Genomic DNA, 19,339 nt, shown 5'->3' on the forward strand with positions numbered 1-19,339 from the left:
AAATAGCACACTGGCTTTAAAACCAGCAACAACTCAGTGTGTTCCCCAAAGCTGAGAATATGATGGGAGGAAAAAAAGAAAAAAAAAACCAGCCAAAAACATAAGGGAGGAAACATGAAGAGCACAGCTCTTGCTTCTTGGACTTGAAAAATCTTTCCTTTGGGTTTTAAGTGCTTTTTCTGAATCTATTTCTCTAAGTAGTTTGGAAGAAATCACCATGGCATCTGAGATCCCCATTTGAAGCCCTCAGTACTTCAGAGCCACCCACGGAGATCCCAAGAGGGCAGTCACAGCACACTGCCAAATAAGTCTAACTCCTTTTTATTATTACTAGCTCTCAGACTAAAACCTTTGGAAACATCTGGCAATAGGGCTTCTCAGAGATCTGGGAATTCTTCCATGGAAAAAACAGGTCCTATGGTTAACATTTGGAATAACATATATTTTATGGAAAGTCCTAACTGTTATAACTGAATACATTTCTATTACACAGCCCATTACCAGTGCATTATTTCATCAGCTTCCAGGTAATTACTCCTGTAGTTACCCACTTGTGCAACAGGATTTGGCCACGCTATCTCTCTGTCCTCTCTGCATGGCTCTCATAATGATGTCTCCATACCTTTTTGCCTAAGCTGAAGCTAGGTTTGATTTGAAAAGTGTCCCTCTTTGGTATTTTGCCTTTAATCTAATTTCGAGCTAAGAGAAGATGAAACAGAAATGTTGCCATCCTGACTGATATCTAAATTTGACCTAATCCATCCCCAGCCTCTCTCATCCACCATCTCTCTGTCCCCTGCCCACTGGAAGTCTGTATTACAAGTATCCCACAGGCATAAAGTCATTTTTAGGTTGCTTCTTTACACTGAATACTCTGAATACTGTACACTAAATAATTTCTACTGATGTTTCTACACCAACCAGAGACTGCATTGCTCCTAACCTTCTGATGCATAAAAGAGGACTCCCATTAATGATGTATGTTTTCTTTATATTGACTGATTCAATTACAGTGTTTGGGAGTGTAATTTTGTATTTTCCTTTTTTTCCCTTAAAAAGCTTTCCTTAAACTTGTACTTGTTTCCTTCTGCTCTAGAATCAGTTCAGTGCTTGCAAAGTTTAGCCTGGGGAAGGAAAAGGAAATCCTGGGGCTTCAGAGCTCTTCCCCCGATTCTTGGCACCAGGGCTCTAGCAACGAACACAAAGATGCTTAGAACAGCTTCAAACTGCACAACTGATCTGGGGAACTTGAGCATGTGCCAGGTTGTCAGAACAAAACAGAGCCCCAACACTCTTCTAAGTCCTTCCCTATTTTCCACATGGCAAAAGATGGAAGGTGAGTGAACAACACTTGAAGGTACCTGGCTGTAAGTCACAGACCCTACCTGACAGAAGAACCTTTGGATGGCCACGAAGGTGCCACGCTGTCTCTGAACACCCCATACCAATTACTAGGTAATGAGTAGATTCAAGCTCTATAGATGTGTTACAGCTGTGGAAACTAAGCTGTTTCCCAGTATATTTTAAATAAGTACGTGGGCATATGTGTGTTTATTTGGTTTTCTACAGTGGTGAGAAATACAAATGAAGGTTTTTTGTGCTACAGGTTCCGTACATACACAGAGTGATAGGTTTCTCCCTACAACAGGCATCTCATTGCATTGCAGAAGTGCCTACCACGATTAAAAGCTGATTTAGCGCTTGCCATTTCCAGCTTTTAAGTCTGCACTACAGTTTGACAGCAGTAGCCTTTGTGAAGATGAGAGAATATAATCTGCATCGCAATTTATTGAAGCAGTTCAGTGCAATGATTAAGTACATTTGTGGTGGGAAAATGAATGGAGATGGAAGCAGTAAGAAAACTTGTTATTCCTCTTCAAAACTGTGAACAGAATCGGTTCTGGCAGTACAAGATCTACCGGGCAAACACCTTGATGCACTTTGTGACCTGAAGAAATCAGCACAATCCACACACTACATTAATTTTTCATTTGTTTAATAAAATATATTTGTTTCCTTTGTTTAATAAATTAGTGTTAAAATTTATTATAACAGGTTTATTTTTTTCTGACCTACCAGCACAGTCAAGACTGTTATTATTACCTATTAAATTTCCAAGTAATGATAATTTATCTTTGTATTCTCCATGAATTTGATTTCCAAATTGCATTCGAATCTCAACTTTGCACAAGATAAAGCGCCACCACCATCATATCTGGATGAATATCATGCAAATATGTGTATAATACTGTATAGCCTGGCTTAAAAAAGGAATTTCTAAGTTCTGTGTTAATGCTATGTTTGCAAGTCAAAAAATTGAAACTTGATCAATCAATGAAGATCAACCAATCTTCAGAAAAATAACTAACAATAAAGAATAGAAACTGAAATTGAAATCTATCAGGTTAATCACAAACAAAATTAATTTTAAATTGTTTTGATGTAAAATAAGTAAGCCTATCTTCCAGAAACGTCTCTATTCTTGTATGCACTGCTGTGTGATTACTCAAAACAAGGACACTTAAAGGGTAGCTTGCATTCTGTGAACAAGGGACTACCTTCCAGTAAGGTCCTTTCCCTACACCAGATCATAAGGGTTTTTTTTCTTGGTGTTTTCATGGTGTATTATGTGTCTAATTCTGCAAACTGAAAACAGGACGCCTTCCCCACTTTGCCAAAATTATCTAGTTTTAACCATGAGAGATGAAGGAAACTATGGAAAGCAGCTGAATCAACATCAGCATTCATATATCTAGCTGGGTTTTGGTTTCTAGCCTTGTTTCCTTATTAAACTAAAGGAGGAGAAGTACAGCATTTTATTTCTTGAACCAGAAATTGCACTAAAACCAGTTTCTCTGAACAGCTACAATCCCACTCAGAGAGATTTTACAGAGATTTAGTAAAGAAAAAATAAATTACCCAAGTTCATTTATTAAGTCTAGAATATTTACTTTTGTTGTCGTGATGAGAACTGCACACTGTAAGTCAAACCTCAAATTCAACTACAGCCATGGTTTCCAGCCTTTAGGTGGAAACAACTTATTCTACGTGGATCCTGAATATTTTCCAGAATAGGTACAGTCACCTTTCTAAGAGCCCTTAGAACTCTTAATAGTTCAAAATACCGTTGACTACAGAAGAAGAACAACTAAAATCAGATGTCAAACTAAACTCTCAGGTTAGCCATCCAACACTATTTTTCCAATACAATGGACCAATCATTGCTCATCTGTGGAAAAGAAATCTGGACAAGCAGGCCAAAAGGGACTTGCAGCTGGATTCTGCAGTATGTCATGACATCTATCAGCCACTCTTACTCTGATGTGAAATTTATTCAGGAGTGATGCACCCACATTTGAACTGATCGATGTTAAGACCCTGCCCTTTTGAGGAACTCTCCTCACAAATCTGGTGGAATTATAGCTCTCTCTGATGGTAAGTAAGAGATTCAAATTCAAAATAAGATGTGTAATATAGATTTGATGCTTCTTGATGAACTTTACAAGAAATTAACGTTTAAGGAACCTGAACACAAAAAAAAATTATTCCAGAATAAGACAAAACTACATATATAATTTTATATATAAACATATATGTATGGGTGTACCTTATGCATATATGTAAGACATAAATATATACCTACGTGTATACAAATAACAAAATCGTAGCAGAAAAATCAAAATTCACAGTAGGAACTAAAGCCAAAATTTGCATACACTGGTCTTTGTGACTCACCTCCTGGGGTATGTTCCACGCCATATAGACATGGCTCTTAAATTCATCCATCCAGACTTCAGCCACCCTCAGTGCGTTCCTCCGGACATGAGCAGTCAGATCTTCTGTGTATGGCTTATGTGCTCTTTCAATGTGGGCAATCCTGGAGCAAGGTAGAACCTCAACACTTCCTCCACACTGCCACACCTAGAAGGAAAAAAGACATTCTGCTAGTGAGAACTCCCTATCCCACTGCTGTCCTTTCATAAATACACTAAAATTATTTTATTTCTATGCTTGTCATTGTTACAAAGCAGAATAACTACTCAAGACTTATTTGACTATACAGAGGGCTTTTTAGACAGTTGTGAGAGGACTTATTACCATGCATTATTACTACTACTTAACCTTACTACAGAATTATTACATTACCAGTAGCCTCTCATCACAATCTTCCTGGATCAATTTAGCTCTTCTCAAGATTATTAATAAAATTATTTACAGAGCATCCAAAACAATAGTGTCTGGGTTCAAGTTTTAATGCCTTACAGGCATTTCTCTAAACTGTGCACAGTCCATCTCAACACATACTCAGAATCTTGAACTAGCCAGCCTTATTTAAAAGGAAAACTAAGCCAATCAACTTTTTAAGATCACGAAAGTTTCAGGTTCTAGGAAGACTAGGATATAAATGCATCTTGTGCTTTGCTTTAAACATAGCTCAAAAAGGATCACATTTATTTCTTTCGAGGAGTGACAAAGACTAAGACTGCATAGTGAAAATGTTCTACGAACAATTTCAACACACACTATTCTTATAAATTATAATACATTTATAATGTGGGTTACTGTACTTGCTCAAGTGTGTTTCAGTTTTGTCCACTATTGCAGCTGGGAATGTCCATAAATAATCTTAAGTATTGCATTCATTTCTGATTTTCTCTCTTTCTGCTTTTAACAAGAGAGAAAACAACTTTGGCAGCCTTTACAGTCAGTGAAGTACTTGAATTATTCTACATAGAAGCTCTTTTACTGTCTATCTTGTATTATGTAAACTTCCTAACAAGATCAAGGCAGCACATTCATAATGGTTGAGTGGGTGCTTTTCAGGTGAAAACTCAGATGTACTCAAACCATTTGATCCTGCTGAACAAGTACCTCACTGTCCCAGAGGTAGGTGTAGTCACTGAGAAGTGACATAGTTTGCCTTACAATACTGCTAGCAGAGATTCCTGAGGCTTGGTAACTCATATCAAAAGAGCAAAAAATGAGAGTGAAGGTGCTCCTTCCCCTTTCAGCTCATCCAGGAGAGAGTATGTTCTGACCTCCCTCCTAGAGGCCAGGGATGTGGGTTTGGCAGAACATCATGTTCTGGAGCTGATCTCAGACCCTCAGGTCTGTCCGTCCTATATGCATATGCTCCACTAAGGAGGCACTTTGTTCAGTCATTCATTTTATATATTTAGACATCTGGCTTGAATACAGCATTTAGGCATTTGGCAGCTCCTGAGACCAGAAAATGTGGCATGGATTCAGAATGTTTACAAAGCCTTTTCTGAACTGGTGCCTAATTGCATTCAGCATATGCTGGGAGAAGAGATAGAGCCTTGGTTTTCAGAGCTCTCTGGAAGACAAGAAATTCCATGAACGAACTGCACAGTTGAGAAGGGAGCTGAAATGACTTTAGCATGTCTCCATATCCAGAACTTGGAAATGAGTAAGATTAAATAAACATAACCATTACCAACATCAGGGCAAAACTGAGATGATCATAAATATTTTAAAATAAACGGGCAATTGATCTGGCACAAGAATAAACAATATGTAAACAACATTAGTGTCCTGTCTTTCTAAATATCATGTAAAGTGGAAAATCCGGTTTAACGATCTAACAAAAATAATAGTTTGTCGAATATTTAATTCTAAATGGTTCGGCTATATTTCCTAATAAAGATTAAACACTTTGTTCACACAATGCCTGCTTTCAGTCCAAGCCATTCCTCAGTATGGCATCGACACCCAGCTGTAAATTGTTTCAGAGTTACTCACTGCACACTGTTTAAATTAGTATCATAGAAGACAAGGAAGATATAGAGATGGTTATAACTTAGCCTAGGACAAGACAATTCACATGGCGCGTGTGCTGCCTACTCTGCCTAGCCCTTTGCTCATTTTAACTAGGGATGGCCTTGATCCAAGCCCAACATGTGAACACCAAATCTTTTGTGGGATTTTCAGAGTTACATCTGAATGCCATCTTGACAACAAGCTGAGCCTGGTCTATAATAAACTGAATTTCCAAGTAAATTTCTAGGATCTGAAAATCTGAAGAGCAGACTCATCTATATTTTACCACTGATTCAGTAATCAGTAAAATCTAATTTGACTTTATAATGAAGTCATATGTGTTTTCGAAACACATCCTGAGATGACAAAGTCTTTAATATAGTTTTGTAAATAACAATTACCCTGAATAAACATCAATTAATCAAATCTGGTGGCCACTCCTTTCTCTCAGACGCTGTCAGTCTTTGTTCTGTTTTCAAAGACTAATTAATTACTCCGCAAGAACCATGGATTCGCTTAAAAACTTAATGGCAAGAGGGAGTTGTTAATACAGATGCTGACAGAACAGGCAGGTTGCATTAAACAACTTCAAAACCAAACCCTATTATTTTTAAGCAAAAATCACAGAATCACAGAATCTTCTAGGTTGGAAGGGACCTTTAAGATCATCTCGTCCAACCGTCAACCTGACTGACAAAAACAGACACCCACACAACAAACAAGAAGCAACACCATCACTAAACCATACCTCCCAGCACTACACCAAAAGGTGTCTTTTGAACACCTCCAGGGATGGGGCCTCAACCACCTCCCTGGGCAGCCCATTCCAATGGCTGAGAACCCTCTCAGTGAAAAAATTTTTCCTAATATCCAGCCTGAACCTCCCCTGGCTACAGCCTCAATTAGCCACCTGTGTCCAGCCTTAATACACTGACCCAGGAGCCGGTTGTTCCTACAGTCATTTCCCCAGTGTTCTCAATACAAACCCCTACTTTACACACCAGCTCGGGCAGCACGCCTGCTTGTCTCCCAGATTAATAAAATCAGGTTGGAGGCCTCCTCCCTGGGTTGCTCCCAGCCTTTTGAAAGGCTGAAGGGGCACAAAATGGACCAGCACTCACCTCAGGCCGCTGGGCTGCCTCTGCTGCCACCTGCCGGGGAGGCCCCGTGCTGGAACCTTCCAGAACCATCTCCAGCGCTTGCCTGAGGAGGGCTTTTCCCCTCACAGCTGCAGCCCTGCTAGGCTCTCCAGCACAGCTGATCATCAGCCCCGAGGGCATAACACCACACAGAATCACAGAATATTCTAGGTTGGAAGGGACCTTAAAGATCATCTTGTCCAACCATCAACCTAACTGACAAAAACAGACACCCACACAACAAACAAGAAGCATCACCATCACTAAACCATACCTCCCAGCACTACATCAACCTGTCTTTTGAACACCTCCAGGGATGGTGCCTCAACCACCTCCCTGGACAGCCCATTCCAATGCCTGATAACCCTTTCAGTGAAAAAATTTTTCCTAATATCCAGCCTGAACCTCCCCTGGCTACAGCCTCAATTAGCCACCTGTGTGCGGCCTTAATACACTGACACAGGAGCTGGTTGTTCACAGAATCGTAGTGGTTGGAAGGGACCTCAGAGATCATCGAGTCCAACCACAAAAAAAAACACAAAAAAAACCCCAAAAAACCAAAAAAACCCCACCACAAACCACCACCCACCCCCTAAACATACAACAACAACCACCAAACCAAAACCATCACCCACCCACACAACATCCCACCACAAACCAATAATCTTGGGCACTAGAGCATGCCCTGAAGAGCCATGTCTACACGTTTCTTAAATACCTCCAGGGATGGTGACTCCACCACCTCCCTGGGCAGCCCATTCCAATGCTGGATAACCCTTTCAGTAAAGAAATGTTTCCTAATATCCAACCTGAACTTCCCCTGGCGCAACTTGAAGCCATTACCCCTTGTCCTATCGTCTGTAGCTTGGAAGAAGAGACCGACCCCTGCCTCTCTACAGCTTCCTTTCAGGTACTTGTACAGAGCGATAAGGTCTCCCCTCAGTCTCCTCTTCCCCTGACTGAACAACCCCAGCTCCCTCAGCCTCTCCTCGTAAGACTTGTTCCTACAGTCATTTCCCCAGTGTTCTCAATACAAACCCCTACTTTACACACCAGCTCGGGCAGCATGCCTGCTTGTCTCTCAGATTAATAAAATCAGGTTGGAGGCCTCCTCCCTGGGTTGCTCCCAGCCTTTTGAAAGGCTGAAGGGGCACAAAATGGACCAGCACTCACCTCAGGCCGCTGGGCTGCCTCTGCTGCCGCCTGCGGGGGGAGGCCCCGTGCTGGAACCTTCCAGAACCATCTCCAGTTTGCCCGGGGGGCTTCTCCCCTCACAGCTGCGGCCCTGCTAGGCTCTCCAGCACAGCTGATCATCAGCCCTGAGGGCATAACAACACACAGAATCACAGAATCTTCTAGGTTGGACGGGACCTTTAAGATCATCTTGTCGAACCGTCAACCTGACTGACAAAAATAGACACCTGCACAACAAACAAGAAGCATCACCATCACTAAACCATACCTCCCAGCACTACATCAACCTGTCTTTTGAACACCTCCAGGGATGGGGCCTCAACCACCTCTCTGGGCAGCCCATTCCAATGGCTGAAAATCTCCTGTAATCCCTAAAAATGTGACCTAAAAAAAAAACCAGACTAGAGATGTATGATAGTAGTTTCCAGATATCAAGATGATTAAAAGTCCTTTAATTAGTGACTTTTTAAAGAGGAAGACGTGAGAAACACGTGATCTGAAGATACAGGAATCATAAGTTTCAAATCATGCTGTGGTTGCAGTTACAGCACTGAAGAAGCAGAACTGCCCCGAGATGTAGGCTATGAAGCCTTGCAGAGCACCCGCAGAGTGAGAGCAGATGCAATGCTTTATAAGGGCAGAAAGCCCAAGCCTGACTTGGTCACCTGGTCACATCTAAGACAAGCCATTGTACCTTTCCCTCCTGCAAGTGTTCTTTGCCAGCGGGATAACAGTCCAGTGAGAAAACTCTCCTCCAAGCATCTGATTGCACTTAGGGAGAGGCCAGTTGCAAAGAAAGAAAATGTAGGGAGGCATTAAAGTGGGATTTTCAAATGGCATGAAACTCTCTTGGAATCTCAACTTCTAGACTCCCAACTCCCACAAACGTGCAAAATCTCCAGCCAAGGAATGAAGGGCTCTGCTAGTCATACACTGAATATTAAACCCTGTACCAAACAGGATATATGAATACTAAACAATAGAACATGATTAACTGATTGCTACGGAAAGTGTTAGTTGGTTTTGTTTTTCATTCTTCCCTGATTATATTTGAAATAAGGGAATTTTTTGCAGCTTGGTCAAAAACACCCATCCATTTTTAATTTTTTTCCCTCTTAGACCAACTGTTCACTTGAATTTGACCACTCGTAGCTCCTCCCATCTCCTTTGCTCACGGTACCCCAGCCATTGTGTTGGAGCCACTGTGGGTGGCTGGAAGGCTTTTCAAGACATCTATAAAGGTGTAAATCTCACATCTGGAGTGCACAGGAGGGACTCATTAATTACTCTGAATCAACACCTTTTGGTCAAAGACAATTTTTAGGTTTTTTTAATTAATATTTTAATACTAAGAAATATATTTTCTTAAAGACTCAACTCAGAGGGAAGTTGCAAAGCCTTTTAGAGTGGTTACTTCTTCATCTAGTTCAACTCCTGTAGACAACAGGTTGCCTTTATAGTTAAGAAACAGGAATAGAAGTGAGGGGTCAATTCCTCATGCCTAAACATATTTTCCCTGTGAATTTCACAGCTCTTTTTTGCTGTCACTAGGAATCTCTGTTCAGGCTTCATCCATACTGAATAGCACTTTTCTAGTTCTCCAGCACTGTTATTTTGTGTGATGGCTATAAATAAATACAAAGGTTTAAAATCAGTGAAGCTTTTCCAAATTATCAGCCATGACTTTAGTAGGAACTCTAAAGATAAAAGAGCTTCAAAGATTTTTTTTAACCATGTGGAGTGGTTTGAAATAAAATGTTACATCTCTAAGCATATTGTTGCTGCAATCAGTAGTACTTAATGACAAGCCATTTGTACAAATTGCAAGGAAGAAACCCGACAAATTTCCTAAACTACACTTAAAAGGAAATACAGAACCTTTTCCTGTAGCCCATGAAGATGTTTTACTTATGGTACCAAGAGGTGGAAACTGCTAGCAGTAGTCTCTATTTCCTGCCAAACCCCTATACATACATATATATTGTCAAAAAACCCCATGTTTCCATCATTGTGATACAGTAAATAGCAATTCACATTTCATGCTGTAAAAGCTTCAATTGCAAAACCGTACCAATGGGTCTCAGGCTTTGCCTTAAGGCAAAGACCTTAGAAATTTTTCAAGTGTGAGGGACTGTGTATCTTTGGGAGCAATTAGCATGATTGCTGGAGCCCCAGCAACCATGGTTTGCTTTTCTTTGGAGGAATTTCTTGAGGTTCTGGTTCTGCCGGTTCACTTTGAACAAACAGTCTTTTAGAAAAAGAACAGATCAATTGGATTTTCCCTTCCAAAGAGCTCTCAAAATCCACTTTAGTGTGTTTTCAATGCTCCTTTCCAAAAGTACCTTAGAAAGGGCTCTTTATTCTTGAATTTCCGGAGGAGGTTCATATATTTGGTATAGCCCCAAGAAGGGCTTAGAGGGCTTCCTCCTCTTGAAAGAGCTCCTTCATCACTAGGAAAATTCCATTTAAAAATTCAAGGTGTAAAGGGACAGTAGCAGTGCCAAGGTGACTTCTACCACTTACAAAGCTGAAAGACTAAAATCAGTGAAGCCTACGACCTAAAGCAAGGAAAGCAAGTGGGAGATGGTAGGAACATTAAATGAATACCATGAATCTATTTGAGAGAAAAGAAAAAAAGGGGTGGAGGGGGCAATCTCCCTTTTACATCTTACGTTGTTATGACTTCTGTGGAGAACTTGTCCAAGCTCTAAGAAATTCTTACTGTTAATTTACTGAAGGTACATCTACAAGTAAGCAATAACTGTGGGGCCACATTGTTGTGAATTTATGTTCACCAAGGTTAAAGTAGCCCAACAGAGCGAAGAAAGAACATGTTCTTCCCATTGGAAAAGCCAGGAAAGCTGAGAACACGGAAAACTGCAGAGAGAACACAGGTGGTGGCACAACAGATCAGCTGCAACTTGCAGTCCTTTAAAGGAGTAAAGGATGGAAGACCTGGGCAGTCCGGTGGGGAGGCACAAGAGAGGCAGCTACAGAAGCAGTACCACACCAAATGGCTTAAACATCCTGCAAAGGTGTAAGCCCTAGTACCACTGTGCTGTCATCCCTCACGCATCCTTAGAAATGTCTAAATCCATCCGGTTTTATTTTTTTTTTAGAGCAAATTCCATTCGTACCTGGAAAATCTGTTTCACTAGACAATTTTTATATTCACATCCCTTAGTAAATCCTTTTCAACTGCATTTAAACATATTTGAATTTGCATAGGTAATCAAAACAATTACAATTCTGAAGCTGATCTCTCTCTTGAATATTTAATTTATACTTCATTATAAAATGATATAACACTTCTTCATTAAAAGTGTTTCTTTTTATCTCTTTAATCACTAAGTGTTCTTTTCATGTTGTAGAAGCTTAATCTAATAAAAAAATAAACCCTACATGATGCTAAGCAGTTTATTAGCATGTACTGCGTTCACTAAATTTACACAGATCATGCAGTTTCTCCAAGAATTCATGTGACCTTGTTTGAAACCATAATTTCATTTGGGCTGCAAACAAAACTTTTTACTAATTAAGTGATTTCTCGAAAGGCTGAAGTAATTCCTAGCTTCTGTGAACTCTGCAAATGACAAAATTTAAAGAACTCATTAAAGATGCCCTGAAGATAAAAAAAAAATAGTCAATGTGAATTAATTATTATGGTGGATACAAACAAATAGTTATCAATACCCTTACAATATATTTTGGGGAACAATTTAATGCAATATTTGTGAATCTTGTTAACCTTTGTCATTACTGGAGCGAGTGCAGAGGAGGGCAACAAAGCTGGTGAAGGGCCTAGAAGACAAATCATATGAAGAACGGCTGAAGGAGCTGGGGCTGTTCAGTATGAGGAAGAGGAGGCTGAGGGGAGACCTCATCACTCTCTACAACTACTTGAAAGGACACTGTAGAGAGGTTGGGGCTGGTCTCTTCTCACAGGTAATTAACAATGGAACGAGAGGGAATGGCTTCAAGCTCCAACAGGGGAGGTTTAGATTGAACATTAGGAAGGAATTCTTCACAGAGAGAGTGGTCGGGCATTGGAACAGGCTGCCCAGGGAGGGGGTGGAGTCACCATCCCTGGATGTGTTTAAGGGCTGTTTAGATGCAGTGCTGAGGGACATGGTGTAGGGGAGGACTTTGTAGAGTAGGGGAGATGGTTGGACTCGATGATCCCAAGGGTCTCTTCCAACCTCAATGATTCTATGATTCTATACTGTTAATCGATTACTGGTAACCAATAATGAGCTTGATGCTTTACAGGCAAGTATGAATTAACCATTTTTATTCAATACCATGAACTAAGTCTGTGATCCACTTGGGTCTGCGTCTTTATTTTGCCTTTTTAACAGGTGACTGCAGAAAGGACAGGGAGTCGGGTCAGATACAACGATCACTGAAATCAACGTTCACATTTCTGGTAGCAATCAGTGGGGTTTGGATTGCACCCTGAAGGGTTTTGGTTGCCACGTACATTTGGGTATCTGTCTCTGTAAACCCAGAAACTACACTCACTGGATGAAACATGTTAATCTTTATTTAGGTCATATGTCTACTGAAGTCAGATAATCTTCACTAAATAATTGCAATAGTGACAATAAGTCCTGATGGATTTAGCTAACTTTCCTCAAGTTCAGCAAGAAACCATGCACAGCTTTTCTCATTCCACCAGTCTTAAACAGCTTTGTCTCATTTAAGAAGTCTGCCCAAATAGTAGAATTGAACACAGAATTCTGGCCTGAGTCACATAAACTCAGGATTAGAAAAATCAGAATATAGGCAGACAGGAAGAAAAAGAAAATACACTGCTTACAGAAGCTATGATTACGGTTTACTCCTTGCTTCTAGATGCTGAATGGGCTGGAAAAGAGAATCATGCAACTGCAATGTAACCCTGCAGAGTGGGAAATTAGGGTGTAACTTAATTCCAAGAGGTGACCACCTATAGTCACAGCTCAGAACAGTAGGCATAGAGAAATCAGAGACTGAATAGAGAGATTTTTAAAAAAATTATTTCATATGTTTTACTGAAATCCTTTGAGGTTTTTGAAGACTATTCTACTTCTCATCATCATACAAATCCATCATACTTTCAGGTAAACTATCTATTTGCTTGTGGGAATAGCTTTTTTCCATAACGAAGCTAATAATCTTAACAAGAAACTGTAAGCAACCTACAAAAACACACCCCCACAATCTAAAATACTTTTAAAAATAAAATAAAAGGCTTTAACATAACTAGAGATGCTCTCAATTTTTAAAATGTAAATTATCCCGTAAATCTTACTTTTGAAGTCATCGTTAATTGCCTCATAGGCCTCATTTTACATTAATTGTGCCTTTATAAAACACGCTTATTGAAAAAGTAATACATGAAACGGTTCTTCCCATATTAAATTATCAGTAGTTTCCTTCCTCTTTTAGCCTCTTGCTTCATTATGTACCTTTTAAATTGTTTTGTTCTGCAGGGATTAATTTTGCACGTATCTTCATTAGCTGTGAAACTTTTACAATGTATTGTTAAACTATGCATGTTGTGTTGCTGGTTTGCAGTTGCAAGGAACTCTTCTATGCCTTGTGTTAGGAGGAGATAACATGCTTCAAGGGTCACTGAAGGCATACAGCTTCATTCAGTTCTCTTTCAAATGTGTCTATCATTGCCAGGCACAGCAAATAACTGACACAGAAATCATTACATTGCCAAGTTTAAGTCATGAGTAGAAAGGCAAAAAAGAAGCAAACTGAATTACCAGATCACCACTGGTTTAGTATTCATGGAGCAACTTAGCGCACTTCCCATCTTTTGTGTTTTTACCTTTTTCTCCCTGAACCACAGCTGTACTTGTTAAACTACACCCATTGTCTTCCCTTCATCTACTAGGCAGGTGACTAAGGTGACTTGCCCTTTGTGAGCCCGTGTTGACCATGCCTGATGATTGCACTACTCTTTAAATGCCTTTCAATAGTACCTAGTATAACCTTCTCCATAATTTTTCCAGGAACTGAGGTTAGACTAACAGATTTGTAGTTCCCTCAGTCTTCCCTCATAGAATAACAGGAATAACATTGGCTAGATTCCACTCAGCAGGAACCTCCCCAGATTCCCAAGATCTTTGGTGGATGATCGAGAAGGGTCCTGCCATAACATTCACTAGATCGTTCAGTACTCTGGGATGAATCCCACCAGGTCCCATGGACTTGGGATCATTCAGCTGATACAGCTGGTCCCTTACAATTTCAGCGTCCACAAGTGGAAAGTCACTGTTTCCACACTCGTGGTTCCACACTCAGGGGACCAGACAAGCCCAAGGTCTATCAGCATTATTAAAGACTGAGGCAAAAAATGGCACTGAATGTCTCTGCTTTTTCGTCATCCCTATTAGTCAGATGACCATCTGCAAAAAGTATCTTTCCAATGTTTTATTTAGGCCTCCTCTTGCTATTAACATACGTTTTAAAAGCCCTTCTTATCTGAAACAATACTGGCCAGTTTCAACTCTAATTGAGCTTTGGCCTTTTGCGTCTTCTCCTTGCATATACAAACCAAAGCTCTGTGATCTTCCTGTGAAGCCTGACCTTGCTTCCAGAAATCATACAATTTTTTTGTCCTCTTGAGCTCCAATAAGGAGTTCCCTGTTCAGCCAAACTGGTCTTCTGCTTGCTTGACTTTTGACACCATGTGCTGTAACAAATGTCAAGGTTATCTGGCCTTTGCAGCTTTGACCCAAACATGCTGGATCCATCCTGGTGAATCCATGCCAGTCATCTACTCAATTCAGTTACACCACAACAATCTCTTGCTCTTCCTCTAATCTTTGTTACATTACTAAATTAGTCTTGCAGTACTAAAAACTCTTCATGAAAATAAACTCTAGAGAGATCTCACCTCAGTATCACGTTAAAACAAATATGGAATCTTTACAGACTAGTTCATGAAGAATTGTAATACCAGAAGCTACAACAGCATTGCCACCACGCTGCGACTCAAAGTGCAGAAAGACATTAAACATAAGGCTATCTTATAATAATGCACTAATTAGTTTGCATCTTGCCCAAGCGCACTGATTTGTAAGTGCATATTGACTTGAACCATTTTACTTCTTTCTATACCACTATAAATAACAATCTCCTCTCAGAAAACATCAAGATGTCTATCTTATTGCCCAGCTGGCGACGCGCAACCACACACGCACAACTAGTGAAAAAATATCTGCTGGAAATCTCCAAGTGCCTCATCCTCCTTACTTGTAGGGAATAGTGATGCCACGTGTTAGCTGGTGCTGGATCAATCATCCGCTTTCCTGTGGGAGCAGCTAATAAAAATGTTCTCTCCCCAGAAAGAGCGAAAACACAAAATGATTCACTGGTAATGTTGTCTGTATAATTGCACATGCTGTAGCTGCAGGTTACCTGCTGAGGCATTCGGGGGCGAAAGGGGGGGGAAAAAACAATTATTCCACTGCAGGTTTGACACAAAACCAGAACAAGCCACAGAAAGCCAGTTTCTGTTGATGACTGACACCCCTTTGAAAGCATGACAATTTGCTTATTTTATTCTCAACAGAGGGGTTTTTTTGGTTTTTTGTTTGGTTTTGTTGTTGGTTTTTTTTCTGCTGGAATTACGACTCTATAAATAGACAATTTTAGTCTGTGTCATCTTGGGATTCAGGTTGTTAACACAGTGAGGCACTTCGCAAAACAAAATTAGCAATAATTCTGGTCATACTGAGAAGCCACTACTGGTTACACAGGGTGCTAGGCAAGTACTTGCACCATATTTACACTGCCAAGGAATTATTTTTATCTTGGTGAAAGTGTGGGCTATGAAAAGCATTGGCTGCATCTTGTAAGAAGTAACATTTGGTCAATCTTTACCATTTTTTCTTGCAGAGTTCAGTCTAGAAATGATCTTTTGAATTCACAAAATGGATAAAAATAAAAGACACATCTCTTCATTTAAAGCTTGAATCTAAAGTTTAAAAGAAATTACTATCTTAAAAACCAGTATTTAAATGTTATCTAAAAGTAGCACTAAGGATATTCTTATTCATGTACTTCTCAGCCCTTCCCTTTGCACATCATCAACCTAATGCTGTTGACCAGCACCTGTGATCATACACTACGGATTTTTTCTGTAGAGCAAATCATTCCCTACTGGGAAGAGCTATGGCCTACTTGTTAAAATCAAGTTAAAAACATGGCTTTAAGACCACAGCAAGTGATGACAGCTGTAATTGCAAGAATGGGTGACATCTAGATCCATTTTCCTGAAGGGAATCTGGGGAAGATCTACTTTGCTCCGTGGAGTGCCATGAAAGGGGATTTGGCAGCAAGGACACAAAGAGATGCTACACACACGAGACATCCCGCTGCCCCCTCTCCGTGCAAACAGTCCCACAATACAGCAGCTTGCTGAAACATCCTCTCACTTTCATTGTGTCCTCCCACTCATTTCTACCTCTTGGCACATCAGCCTCTCAATTTTCCTAGCACAACAGTTTGAGAGGCAGCACAGTAATTCACAAACTGATTAACACTAAAATTAACCCTACAGTTTAAAAAAAAAAAAGTTACAATACAAAGGTCTACTTCTGAACTGGAGGTGTTCTGAGATAGTGGGTATGAAGCAGCCATTCAGACAACTATGCTGGCACAGCCAAAGTACTGGTGAGCTGTGAGCCAGAACAAGAGGGTGGCAAGGAGAAGAAGGATTCCTCTAGTTCTCCACCAACAGAAAAAGCATCAGCTTCACATAAGTTCTATAAACAAACTGTGAGACTAACAGGAAATGAAGCACATATATTTACTACAATGTTATTTTATTGCAAATACAACTAATTTCACTATGGCAATATACCGTATAAAAGTAGCGTGCCATACTCAGTCTGAACTATAAATGTAATTTTCCTCCTGGGTCAGCTGAAGTGAAGTCTTGATATATATTTAGTGGGAGCAAGATCCATTCCTTTTCCCTTGAAGAGCTATTACCTTCTAACAAAATCTCCTCTTACCCATTTAACAGGGCCATTATATCCCCGTGAACGCAAATTCAACTGCAAACAAAAAGTCTTTGTGACATATTTAATTACCCTAAATTAAAGCCTGGGCTTACATTCCCTTGACTCTGATGATGACTTAGTCCAGGACCTAAGGCGAATCACCGACTATTTGTTCAGGTATCCCTAGAAATGGTACAAACAACTTTGTGGTAACAGATATTTGGAAGCTTCACCAAACTCTTTTAAAAGACAAAATGATTGCTGCAGGCTTGCTCTTGATAGGAAATCTTCCGCTGACTTCAGTAGGAATTGGAATGGGCCTTTAAGAAACCTAATGAAAATTAGAGTTGAACCACCTAATGCAGGATCTAATTGATTGCATCTATTTGATTGGAATGGATTTATAGTACTCTGTAACTACAAGTACTGCTTGTGCAAGCACAACCCAGAAGCAGAGACCAAATAACAGCGATAAATGCCAACTTACACTCAGTTTTGTTTCCACTATAAGACAGTTACCAACACAGTTCCTATTTGGTCTCTCAGATATGCAATGTGATTCCAGTTTGCACTTCAAATGCAATCTGGTCCCTTAAAAGCACACTTCATTTGGGAATGACTGAATACCTACCAAAAAGATGCATTACTCATCCTAACGTGAATTCAAGCATATGATTCTGGGGCACAGTAAATGAATCTTTCAAAAGTCCCAGATAAAGTGACCGAGCTGCTCAAAAAGGATGCTGTCAAATCTTTCATCAACCAGCCTGCCTTTATTTTCTTATGGAGCAAATGAATAGCTTTGCAAGAAAATATTTGCTTCAGGAGAAAATACAGCATTGCTTCTAAGATTCAAAATGCATTCATATTTTGAACCCATCTGTCAGCTTCTAGCTCAAGGCAACAGAACTCTATTAATATTTATTTAATAATATATGCTTAATATTTTACAAATGTCGTTACAAAGCCACAGACAAGAGTAAAAACCTTAGAAGTTAAAATAATACACCAAATTAGAGACAAGTAGAGCTGAGCAGAGAAACTAATTCATCAGAGTCAAGAGGATAATCCTCCAATCAAAGACCTGTTTTCTGTGCCTTGCTATGGTTTACCAACAATGAATGTTTCAGACACAAGTTTCCAATAGTTGGGCATTTTCTTGCACTCACATTACACAAATAACTAGATATTTGTGCAGACGATGCGGTGACAAAAATACCTCCTGGGAGAGGATATTGGGATAAGTCTCCGTTTCGTCAGGGTCTAATTCCTATCCCTGCACAGTGAATATCCCATCAGTTCAGCTGAAAACAAACCATTTCAAGATTTTTTAGAAGAGACAGTAATGGTTTCTCCCCTGTAATGAAAAGAAATCCTAAATAGGTAGACTTTGCTTTTTGGAACCTTCTCAGCTGGGAGGTTAAATTTTATCTCCCATCACTGAAGATGCAATCACTAACAAAGCAAATAGAGAATAAGGCTTGGACTCTGTGCATAGGCACAGGGGTGGTGATTTACCCAATCCTGTCATCACATGATGCTGCAGCATAGGAGTTTGGCTCACAGTAGTGTTACACCCTCTGGAACAAAATTAGTAATACAGGGACGCAGGACCATGCTCTACTTAGAGTGTTTAAGAAAAACAGGTAACTCAAATAATCCTAATTCTTGCTACTATTTCTGTAGCTGAAAGTAACTTCTCCTGTTCCTGTACGTGCTTGCTCTTATACACTTAGAGGCATAAAATTTCCCAATAAAGAATTGAGTTCCAGTGCCTAAACACTGTAAAGAGCAGGAACGGGCTGTGTGAAATTTGCCTAGAAACTCAAGCCATGATAAAAAGTCAAAGAAATTTCATTAGTTACCAACTCCATCATACTAGAGAATGCAATGCACAACATACTACTTCTTGCCTAGCCTGGATACCAGGTCAGTTTGGTATTTGCTTCTCCACCCTTACATGATAATGCATATCACACAGCAGAACACTAGAGGAAGCTTGATACTTCTTAAAAAAGGGAAAATGGCAATGAAAGATGAAGCACAGTGAGCAATACGTAGTCATGGATTGAAGAGCATTATTTTTAAAATGGAATCATTATTTATTGCACTGATACTGTAATTATAATGTGGTTTTGTATTAAATTACTGCCTTTATTAAGTGATTCATCATATGCCTCACAGTTGAAAGCAACACAAGTAATCTAGAGATGACTATTT

At 39.8% G+C, this 19,339-nt stretch overlaps 1 protein-coding gene across 1 annotated transcript in view; it reads right to left on the reverse strand.

The window, feature by feature from the left end:
* Nucleotides 1-19,339, reverse strand: part of GALNT18 (polypeptide N-acetylgalactosaminyltransferase 18) — a 278,270-nt gene that overhangs the window by 78,799 nt on the left and 180,132 nt on the right. The window contains exon 7 of the mRNA XM_014935984.1: nt 3,736-3,921. Coding sequence (XP_014791470.1) covers nt 3,736-3,921 — 186 coding nt within the window. The remainder of the gene's footprint in view (nt 1-3,735; nt 3,922-19,339) is intronic.

This window comes from Calidris pugnax, unplaced genomic scaffold (genome assembly GCF_001431845.1).
Source record: "Calidris pugnax isolate Ruff unplaced genomic scaffold, ASM143184v1 scaffold26, whole genome shotgun sequence".
NCBI lineage: Eukaryota > Metazoa > Chordata > Aves > Charadriiformes > Scolopacidae > Calidris > Calidris pugnax.